The 12,263-nt window shown below is 38.8% G+C and overlaps 1 protein-coding gene across 1 annotated transcript in view; it reads right to left on the reverse strand.

The window, feature by feature from the left end:
* Nucleotides 1-10,500, reverse strand: part of LOC124266543 (integrin alpha-3-like) — a 59,043-nt gene extending 48,543 nt beyond the window's left edge. Inside the window, exons 1-3 of the mRNA XM_046701342.1 lie at nt 10,181-10,500; nt 7,433-7,554; nt 6,396-6,481 (exon numbers count right to left, since the gene is read on the reverse strand). Of these exons, the coding sequence (XP_046557298.1) occupies nt 6,396-6,481; nt 7,433-7,554; nt 10,181-10,347 (375 nt within the window). The 5' untranslated portion in view covers nt 10,348-10,500. The remainder of the gene's footprint in view (nt 1-6,395; nt 6,482-7,432; nt 7,555-10,180) is intronic.
* Between the last annotated feature and the right edge of the window lie 1,763 nt (nt 10,501-12,263).

Below are 12,263 nucleotides of genomic sequence, written 5' to 3' on the forward strand. Positions count from 1 at the left end.
ACTCACTGTGTTGTCTGTTTAACCTATGGTGTATGCTGACTCACTGTAATGCCTGTTTATTTTATGATTTATTCTGACTCACTGTGGTGTCTGTTTATTCTATGATTTATGCTAACACACAGTGGTGTCTGTTTAATCTATGATTTATGCTGACTCACTGTAATGCCTGTTTATTCTATGATTTATGCTGACTCACTGTGTTGTCTGTTTAACCTATGATTTATGCTGACTCACTGTGTTGTCTGTTTAGACCATGATTTATGCTGACTCACTGTGGTGTCTATTTAATCTATGATTTATGCTAACTCACTGTGGTACCTGTTTATTCTATGATTTATGCTGACTCACTGTGGTGTCTGTTTATTCTATGATTTATCCTGAGTCACTGTAGTGCCTGTTTGTTCTATGATTTATGCTGAGTCACTGTAGTGTATGTTTATTCTATGATTTATGCTGACTCACTGTGGTGTCTGTTTATTCTATGATTTATGATAACTCATTGTAATGCATGCTTATTCTATGATTGACGTTGACTCACAATGGTGTCTGTTTATTCTATGATTTATGCTGTCTCATTGCAGTGTCTGTTTATTCTATGAGTTATACTGACTCACCGTAATGCGTGTTGTTTCTAAGATTCAAGCTGACTCAGAGTAGCGTCTGTTTATTCTGTGATTTATGCTGACTCACTGTAATGCCTGTTTATTTTATGATATATTCTGACTCACTGTGGTGTCTGTTTATTCTATGATTTATACTAACACACAGTGGTGTCTGTTTAATCTATGATTTATGCTGACTCACTGTAATGCCTGTTTATTCTATGATTTATGCTGACTCACTGTGTTGTCTGTTTAACCTATGATTTATGCTGACTCACTGTAATGCCTGTTTATTTTATGATTTATTCTGACTCACTGTGGTGTCTGTTTATTCTATGATTTATGCTAACACACGGTGGTGTCTGTTTAATCTATGATTTATGCCGGCTCACTGTAATGCCTGTTTATTCTATGATTTATGCTGATTCACTGTGTTGCCTGTTTAATCTATGATTTATGCCGACTCACTGTAATGCCTGTTTATTCTATGATTTATGCTAACACACAGTGGTGTCTGTTTAATCTATGATTCATACCGACTTACTGTAATGCCTGTTTATTCTATGATTTATGCTGACTCACTGTGTTGTCTGTTTAACTTATGATTCGTGCTGAGTCATTGTAATGCCTGTTTATTCTATGATTTATGCTGACTCACAGTGGTGCCTGTTTAGTCCATGATTTATGCTGACTCACTGTGGTGTCTGTTTATTCTATGATTTATGCCAACTCACTGTGGTGCCTGTTTATTCTATGATTTATGCTGAGTCACTGTAGTGCCTGTTTGTTCTATGATTGACGTTGACTCACAATGGTGTCTGTTTATTCTATGATTTATGCTGAGTCACTAGAATGTCTGTTTATTTTATGATGTATGCTGACTCACTGTAATGCTTGTTTATTTTATGATTCAAGCTGACTCACAGTAGTGTCTGTTTATTCTATGATTTATGCTGACTCACTGTGTTGTCAGTTTAACTTATGATTTGTGCTGGGTCACTGTAATGCTTGTTTAGTCTATGATTTATGCTGACTCACAGTGGTGTCTGTTTATTCAATGATTTATGCTGACTCACTGTGGTGTCTCCTTATTCTATGATTTATGCTGACTCACAGGAATGTCTGTCTAATCTATGATTTATGCTTACTCACTCCAGCGTCTGTTTATTCTATGATTTCGGCTGACTCACTGTCTTGTTCTTTATTCTATGATTTATGCAGATTCACTGCAGTGTCTGTTTATTCTATGATTTATGCTAACTCACTATGGTGCCTGTTAATTCTATGATTTATGCTGACTCACTGTGGTGTCTGTTTATTGTATGATTTATGCTGACTCACTGTCATGCCTGTTTATTCCATGATTTATGCTGACTCTCAGTGGTGTCTGTTTATTCCATGATTTATGCTGACTCACTGTCGTGTCTGTTTAATTTATGATTTATGCTGACTCATTCGAATGTCTGTTTATTCTATGATTTATGCTGACTCACTGTGGTGTCTGTTTATTCTATGATTTATCCTGAGTCACTGTTGTGCTTGTTTGTTCTATGATTTATGCTGAGTCACTGTAGTGTATGTTTATTCTATGATTTATGCTGACTCACTGTGGTGTCTCTTTATTCTATGATTTATGCTGACTCACTGTGGCGTCTGTTTATTCTATGATTTATTGTAACTCATTGTAATGCATGCTTATTCTATGATTGGCGTTGACTCACAATGATGTCTGTTTATTCTATGATTTATGCTGAGTCACTAGAAGGTCTGTTGTTTCTATGATGTATGCTGACTCACTGTAATGCGTGTTTTTTCTATGATTCAAGCTGACTCACAGTAGTGTCTGTTTATTCTATGCTTTATGCTGATTCAATGTAATGCCTGTTTATTTTATGATTTATTCTGACTCACTGTGGTGTCTGTTTATTCTATGATATATGCTAACACACAGTGGTGTCTGTTTAATCTATGATTTATGCTGACTCACTGTAATGCCTGTTTATTCTAAGATTTATGCTGACTCACTGTGTTGTCTGTTTAAGCTATGATTCATGCTGACTCACTGTAATGCCTGTTTATTTTATGATTTATTCTGACTCACTGTGGTGTCTGTTTATTCTATGATTTATGCTAACACACAGTGGTGTCTGTTTAATCTATGATTTATGCTGACTCACTGTAATGCCTGTTTATTCTATGATTTATGCTGACTCACTGTGTTGTCTGTTTAACCTATGATGTATGCTGACTCACTGTAATGCCTGTTTATTCTAAGATTTATGCTGACTCACTGTGTTGTCTGTTTAACCTATGATTCATGCTGACTCACTGTAATGCCTGTTTATTTTATGATTTATTCTGACTCACTGTGGTGTCTGTTTATTCTATGATTTATGCTAACTCACTGTGGTGTCTGTTTAATCTATGATTTATGCTGACTCACTGTAATGCCTGTTTATTCTATGATTTATGCTGACTCACTGTGTTGTTTGTTTAACCTATGATTTATGCTGACTCACTGTAATGCGACTCACTGAATGTCTTTTATTTCATGATTTATTCTGAGTCATTGTGGTGTCTGTTTATTCTATGATTTATGCTAACACACAGTGGTGTCTGTTTAATCTATGATTTATGCTGACTCACTGTAATGCCTGTTTATTTTATGATTTATTCTGACTCACTGTGGTGTCTGTTTATTCTATGATTTATGCTAACTCACAGTGGTGTCTGTTTAATCTATGATTTATGCTGACTCACTGTAATGCCTGTTTATTCTATGATTTATGCTGACTCACTGTGTTGTCTGTTTATTCTATGATTCATGCTGACTCACTGTAATGCCTGTTTATTTTATGATTTATTCTGACTCACTGTGGTGTCTGTTTATTCTATGATTTATGCTAACACACAGTGGTGTCTGTTTAATCTATGATTTATGCTGACTCACTGTAATGCGTGTTTTTCTATGATTTATGCTGACTCACTGTGTTGTCTGTTTAACCTATGATGTATGCTGACTCACTGTAATGCCTGTTTATTCTAAGATTTATGCTGACTCACTGTGTTGTCTGTTTAACCTATGATTCATGCTGACTCACTGTAATGCCTGTTTATTTTATGATTTATTCTGACTCACTGTGGTGTCTGTTTATTCTATGATTTATGCTAACACACGGTGGTGTCTGTTTAATCTATGATTTATGCTGACTCACTGTAATGCCTGTTTATTCTATGATTTATGCTGACTCACTGTGTTGTTTGTTTAACCTATGATTTATGCTGACTCACTGTAATGCGTGTTTATTTCATGATTTATTCTGAGTCATTGTGGTGTCTGTTTATTCTATGATTTATGCTAACACACAGTGGTGTCTGTTTAATCTATGATTTATGCTGACTCACTGTAATGCCTGTTTATTTTATGATTTATTCTGACTCACTGTGGTGTCTGTTTATTCTATGATTTATGCTAACACACAGTGGTGTCTGTTTAATCTATGATTTATGCTGACTCACTGTAATGCCTGTTTATTCTAAGATTGATGCTGACTCACTGTGTTGTCTGTTTAACCTATGATTCATGCTGACTCACTGTAATGCCTGCTTATTTTATGATTTATTCTGAGTCATTGTGGTGTCTGTTTATTCTATGATTTATGCTAACACACAGTGGTGTCTGTTTAATCTATGTTTTATGCTGACTCACTGTAATGCCTGTTTAATCTATGATTTATGCTGACTCACTGTATTGCCTGTTTATTCTTTGATTTATGCTGACTCACTCTGGTGTCTGTTTAATCTATGATTTCTGCTGACTCACTGGAATGTCTGTTTAATCTATGATTTATGCTGACTCACTGTAATGCCTGTTTATGCTATGATTTATGCTGAGTCAATGTACTGTCTGTTTAATCTATTATTTATGCTGAGTCACTGTGGTGTCTGTTTATTCCATGATTTATGCTGACTCACTTTTGTGTCTGTTTATTTTATGATTTATGCTAACTCACTGTAATGCCTGTTTATTCTATGATTTATGCTGAGTCACTGTAGTGTCTGTTTATTCTTTGATTTATGCTGACTCACTGTAATGTCTGTTTATTCTATGATTTATGCTGAGTCAATGTACTGTCTGTTTAATCTATTATTTATGCTGAGTCACTGTGGTGTCTGTTTATTCCATGATTTATGCTGACTCACTGTTGTGTCTGTTTATTTTATGATTTATGCTGACTCACTGGAATGTCTGTTTATTCTATGATTTATGCTGACTCACTGGAATGTCTGTTTATTCTATGATTTATGCTGACTCACTGTGGTGTTTGTTTATTCTATGATTCATGCTGACTCGCTGGAATGTCTGTTTAATCTATGATTTATGCTTACTCACTGTAATGTCTGTTTATTCTATGATTTATGCTGCCTCACTGTAGTGCCTGTTTATTCTATGATTTATGACGACTCACTGTAGTGTCTGTTTATTCTATGATTTATGCTGACTCGCTGCAGTGTCTGTTTATTGTATGATTTATGCTAACTGGCTGTGGTGTCTATTTATTCTATGATTTATGCTGACTCACTGTGGTGTCTGTTTATTCTATGATTTATGCTGAATCACTGTAATGTCTGTTTATTCTATGATTTATGGTAACTCACAGCGGTGTCGGTTTTTCTATGATTTATGCTGACTCACTGTGGTGTCTGTTTAATCTGTGATTTATGCTTACTCACTCCAGTGTCTGTTTATTCTATGATTTATGCTGACTCACTGTAATGCCTGTTTATTCTATGATTTATGACGACTCACTGTAGTGTCTGTTTATTCAATGATTTATGCTGACTCACTGTAGTGTCTGTTTATTCTATGATTTATGCTAACTCACTGTGGTGTATCTTTATTCTATGATTTATACTGACTCACTGTGGTGTCTGTTTATTCTATAATTTCTGCTGACTCACTGGAATGTCTGTTTAATATATGATTTATGCTGACTCACTCCAGTGTCTGTTTATTCTATGATTTATGCTGACTCACTGTGGTGTCTGTTTATTCTATGATTTATGCTGAATCACTGTAATGCCTGTTTATTCTATGATTGATGGTAACTCACAGTGGTGTCGGTTTTTCAATGATTTATGCTGACTCACTGTGGTGTCTGTTTAATCTATGATTGATGCTGACTCATTGTAATGCCTGTTTATTCTATGATTTATGCTGAGTCACTGTGGTGTCTGTTTATTCCATGATGTATGCTGACTCACTGTAATACCTGTTTACTCTATGATTTATTCTGACTCACTGTGGTGTTTTTTATTCTAAGATTTATGCTGACTCACTGTTGTGTCTGTTTACTCTAGTGAGTGAGTGAGTAAGTGAGTGAGTGAGTGAGTGAGTGAGTGAGTGAGTGAGTGAGTGAGTGAGTGAGAGTGTGTGAGTGAGTGAGTGAGTGAGTGAGTGAGTGAGTGAGTGAGTGAGTGAGTGAGTGAGTGAGTGAGTGAGTGAGTTTTTTGCCGAGTTTAGCAATATACCACCAGAAATAGGCTTCACACATTTTAGTCATGTGGAATATCGAACCATTACGCTACTCCACCGTCCCACTAATATCGTGAAACACACTCGCACAGTGAAGGTACAGAGAACCTGCAGCTGGGCATCATGTTCAGGGCAGTTATGGAAATCGAACTGAAGATCATTCAATTCTGGTATGCCAAGGGACGCAACTCTGGACAGTGAATGGCTACGTGTGGGGGGACTGAACTAGGGTTGTGCCTGTGCGTTGACATAGTTACCGTTGTTGAGTCGTTTGACTGCACGATGATAGAACCATACATCTCATGGGCATTGTACCAGGTTCCAGATTTTGACTCCAGATCAACTTCAAGACAAAAAAACATAACATTTTCAAAAAATCTTCAATACTTCATGACTTCAGTGTGTAAATTCAGTCAGTCCTAGAATGTTATTCGTCTTGGCCATTTTCAGAATCCGTACGTATGTTAGTCATTTTACAAAGTAATTGAAAGTCTCCTCTATTTTACTTGACAGTGGATAAGAATTAATGGCAAAACGGAAAATGTGAAGGTACTAAGAGCTATTTGTTAACAAAGAGTAACAACATTTAAATCCAAATTTCTCTATTTATATATATATAGAGAGAGAGAGAGAGAGAGTGAGTGTGTGTGTGTGTGTGTGTGTGTGTGTGTGTGTATGTGTAGAAAATGACTGCATGCATCTCTCATCATTATAGGGAAACTTTTCTGCTCAGTGATACACGTCTTACTAGTTGTGCAATGAATTCGTCATGTCGCCATTATAACAATAAGGCCACACCAACTGTTGGGTATGTTTGCTCAGGGAACTGAGACTGTTGGACAATAGCATCTCCATGCATAGACCAGTGACGATCCGGGTTAAAATTGATCTTCAGAAGCCCATGCTTGTCGTAAGAGGCGATTAACGGGATTTGGTGGTCGGAATGCTGACTTCATTGACGCATGTCATTGTATCCCAATTGTGTAGATTGATGCTCATGCTGTTGATCACTGGATTGTCTGGTCCAGACTCGATTATTTACAGACCGCAGACATATAGCTTGAATATTGCTGAGTGCGGCGTTAAACAACAAACCCACCAACCTTGCATAGACAGTCGTTGCATTCAGAGATTGCAGAATGAAACATGGTTTGGGAACCCCGAGGACTTCAGTAATCTGATCTTTTTAAACACAGCAAAAACACAACAATTATCCTGACTCCACACCTAATGTATGAACTCGATGTAAAACAAGTTTCGATGTTGAAATTCGAATGACAAATAGATAACTCACGATCATCTTGATCGATCTTATATGTCTGTACACAATTCAGAGGTGCTGTCACGTCACATTCGTGCGTGGCGCCAGTAGCGTTCCTTCGTGTAGAGTTGTCCTTGGGGGCCCCCACAGTAAGCCTGGAACGAAAAATAAGAATTGCACGGGGAGTCCGGTTGGATTGATATTGAGAGAGAGAGAGAGAGAGAGAGAGAGAGAGAGAGAGAGAGAGAGAGAGAGAGAGAGAGAGAGAGAGAGAGAGAGAGAGAGAGAGAGAGAGAGAGAGAGAGAGAGAGAGAGAGAGAGAGAGAGAGAGAGAGAGAGAGAGAGAGTGTGTGTGTGTGTGTGTGTGTGTAGAAAATGACTGCATGCATCTCTCTTTAGGAGAAGACTTTCTCTGTAACATATCATTGCTTTACGTTTCTCTCCAAGAACTCTGATAGATGGCGATGCTCATGATGTTGGTCATTGGATTGTCTGGTCCAGACTTGATTATTTACAGACCGCCGCCATATAACTGGAATATTGCTGAGTGTGACGTAAACCTAAACTCACTCACGCACTGATAGATAATACCTACAAAACTCTGACTAAGACTGTATCTGTTTATCACCTGTACACCCTGACTATGCCATAAAAGTATATTGTCACCCCTGCATTTGCATCTGCCTGTGTTAAATAAGCATATGGGGCACAAAGGCATGCAATATCATAAAGTGACAAAGCGTTCTCATAGGATTCAGGAAGTTTGAAGCGAAAGGAAGGGTGGTTTCCGAATACCGCTGCAGCGATGACTATAATGCGAGATATGTGTGTGTGCTGCGGGCTTGTTGTAGAGATAAGAGCGAGGCAGGAAGACAAACGAGGTGGAACCGACACAGGGATAGACACGAGATGTTGGTTGTAATTGAAACTACAAACTAGATGTGGTGCAGAGGCACCCTTACAACAATATGTCACGATTCATGACTACACTTAAATATATGGACTAAATTGGACTAAAGTCAGCTGTATGACACTACATTGCACTATAGCCAGCTATACTGTATAATATTGGACTAAAGTCAGCTGTATGACACTACATTGCACTATAGCCAGCTATACTGTATAATATTGGACTAAAGTCAGCTGTATGACACTACATTGCACTATAGCCAACTATACTGTATAATATTGGACTATAGTCAGCTGTATGACACTACATTGCACTATAGCCAGCTATACTGTATAATATTGGACTATAGTCAGCTGTATGACACTACATTGCACTATAGCCAGCTATACTGTATAATATTGGACTATAGTCAGCTGTATGACACTACATTGCACTATAGCCAGCTATACTGCGCAATATGACAATATATCGGCCTTCAGTCAGCTGTATGACACAAATAGTTTTACTACCAGATGGTCAGGCTCGTTGTCTTCGCTGACGCATGTCATCGTTTCTAAATTGCGTAGATCTATGCTCATGAGCCAATCACTGGGTTGTCTCGCCCAGACTCGATTAAACACCGACGTCATATGGCTGGGATATGTGTGGCCTCAACAACGTTATGGCACCTCATTGAACTACAACCAGCTGTTGACACTACATAGGACTATAATCAACTTCATGAAACAACTCAATGCTGCATCTATTTAGGTAATAACATTACACCTCACTACATACAATGGAATACAAGCAGTGAATCTTCACCGAACAATCAAGGACATTGGTAGCCTAATCCAGTTCGTACATTGTACGTTTAAGCCATAACCAAATAACAAAGAAGATTTGAGAACGTGTTAATATAGTTTTGTTTGTTGTTTACGCCGCACTCAGTAATGTTGTCCGTCTGTAAATAATTGAGTCAATCTAGACAATCCTGTGATCAATATCATGAACATCGATCTACACAACTGGTATACGATGACATATGTCAACCAAGTCAGCGAGCCTTACCACACGGTCCCGTTAGTCGCCTCTTACAACAAGCGTCGGATACTGAAGACCAGTTCTAACACGGACCTTCACGAGTTGTTAATATCGACTCGGGAAGCGTCTTGCAAGCATTTAAAAAGACCTATAATTGAATACATTGATCCAATTCCACGAAGCGATCTTAGCATAGTTCAAAATTTTAACGTAAAGGTAACGAAAATTGTAGCAACAGATAACTTTGGGTACAGATTCCGATCGTTTACAGTGACTTCCTGTTGAAAGATGTGACTATAAGTTCCTTCACCTACTTATATCCAGACTGAGTACTCTTGAGAGAATATACGGATGCAGATACGGTCGGCGTGAAGGATGACATCCCGCAAATTGCTCTCCACTTACAGGCAGTGACAACAGCATTGCGTTAACGTTAAACTATAGATAAGCGTTGATGGGGATGGTTGGTCGCTGGCATAGAGCTAAAGTAAGCTGCAGACAGCCCATTGTTTCCCAGAGTAGGGTGTCTGTTTAACATGGACACTTGAGTGGCGAAACAACTAACTAGGTCCTAAATATATTGATCTACTTCCTTGACACAAAATGGCAACAATAAAGGCGGTGGCTGTGTTTAGTCATAAACAAAATGATAGTGCCATCACGCCCAACCTTGTGATCAGTTCCACAAAGCCCTCTAAGTCCTACCCTTTAAATTCATTATAAATTATCACATTTTATCATATGATAGTTACATCACTAAGAAAGTGGGGAAGCGTGGTAGTGACTGTGATCGTCTCGTTTGCAATAACTTCCTGTTGAAAGATGTGACTATAAGTTCTTGCACTTACTTATATCCAGACTGAGTCCACTTGAAGGCACTGGCGTATCCAAACATACTTTTTTCTGGTCCATGGAGGACACGGGCGTGGACAACGTCAATGTTGTAACCGGAACACACATCTACCAGACATAAACAGAGAAGAAGTGGAAGAATGGCGGCTCCAGCTGTCGCCATGTTGGATACAGTGTAAGTGTGCACTGGTCGAGGGTCGTCAGCTTCAGAGGCGAGGGGCCCAGCGGAAAGGGTGATCAAGTGCTCCGGACATGCTGAACCCCTGACGTAAGAGACACCATACGGACACCGTGCTTCTTTACATTATGAACGTTGTCTGTCAGATCTTACAACGCTAGTCCATCTTCCTGTTTCTATGGGGGCGTCGGGGTAGCCGAGTGATAAAAGTGTTGGCTCGTCACGCCGAAGACCCGGGTTCGATTCCCTACATGGGTACAATTTGTGAAGCCCATTTCTGGTGTCCCCCGCCGTGATGTTGCTGGAATATTGCTAAAAGCGGCGTAAAACCAAACTCGGTCACTCAGTCCTGTTTCTATGGGTATGGTAGGGCTGGACTGGTTTACTCTTCACATAAGGTGTCCTGATTTTCACTGATCCATCATGTAATTTTCGCCGTGATTCTATGGAAAATGCATATGTTTATTCTTCAGTAGCCTTCCTCACAGCCCCCTACACCCCGTGTAGATCTGAGTTAGAGTTGCGTGATTTATTGGTTTTCAGTAACCCATGCTTTCGCGTATGTGGCGACTAACGGGATCGGGTGTCGCTGTCTTGGTTGGACTTGGGTGTTTATTCGTTTTCAGGGGAAGACTTACCTCCGAGTACATGTTTCAAAAGGCGTTGCAGTTTGCCATGTATGCCGAATTGTAAAATAGCGTTCATCAATTTTCTTTTTTATACAGAATCAAAGTTTCCTTCAACCCCTCCCCACCCCAAACAAACAAAGAACAACGAAATCAAATCAACAAACTTGCTACTTTTTTTCGTAAATGTTTTACAAGTCTGAATAGTATATGCACAGTCCGTGGTAAATACGGCAGATTAAAAACAACAATAGAGAAACAACACATATGGACTACAGGAAAGGACAAAATTACTTTTCAGCCATAAGTACGGCAGCCTGTCAATAAGTGATATTGAAAGATGTGACATTGTTCGTTCAACAATTATACAGTTATGTGGTTAAGGGACCATTCACAATTAATGGCTAGGGGTGGTGGTGGTGGTGGTGGTGGGAGGGTGTGAGATGATGACTTAAGGGGAACCCATTTTGTTGTAGGGAGTAGGGGTCAGGGCGGTGGGGTGTACTGGTTAAAGCGTTGGCAATTTTGTCACGAAAAATGTAATTAAATTATGATTAAAACATGGGCAAAATGTGTAAGCCCATTTCTGGTGTCCCCCGCCGTGATATTGCTGGAATATTGCTAAAAGCGGCGTAAAACTTTGGTTGTACGTCAATTTCAGGGGTTGGGTAGGGTGTCATTCATCTTGTACACATGTACTAGGGGTCAGCTAATGGTGTAAATGCGTTGGCTCGTAATTAAATTATGCGAAAAAATTATGGGCAGTGTGTGTGTGTGTCCCATTTCTGCATATGACATGCAAGGGGATGTTGCTGGAATATTGCTAAAAGCGGCGTAAAACCAAACTCAGTCAGTCAGTCACATTGTACATGCTTCTGTATATAGAACATCATCATCACCCCTTGCCATAAATTATGAACGGTCCCTTAATACGTCTTGATCCAATCGACACGAAAGCTTGAATTCACACAAATAACCCTTTACCTTATAAACAATTCGAATATAGTAGAGCTTAGTGTCAGGGTGCGATTTCGTTGTTTTTTCAGTACTGTAAAACCTGGATCATACGTTCGGCTACACCATTAAAATATTGGTTGCATTATAAAATAATGTCACTGGTTCTGAAAAGTAACATAATAATTGTTTAGCAATTTTCATAACAAGTAACCAGATAAACGATGAATGATTCTGTTTACGCTTATCGCCACTGGATGTATTAGGGGCAAACAATATCGGCAGATGGGAGATTGTAAGTGCTTATTCAGTTCACGTATT

The sequence above is a fragment of the Haliotis rubra genome, unplaced genomic scaffold (assembly GCF_003918875.1).
Source record: "Haliotis rubra isolate DU_JTF1 unplaced genomic scaffold, ASM391887v1 Scf1263, whole genome shotgun sequence".
NCBI lineage: Eukaryota > Metazoa > Mollusca > Gastropoda > Lepetellida > Haliotidae > Haliotis > Haliotis rubra.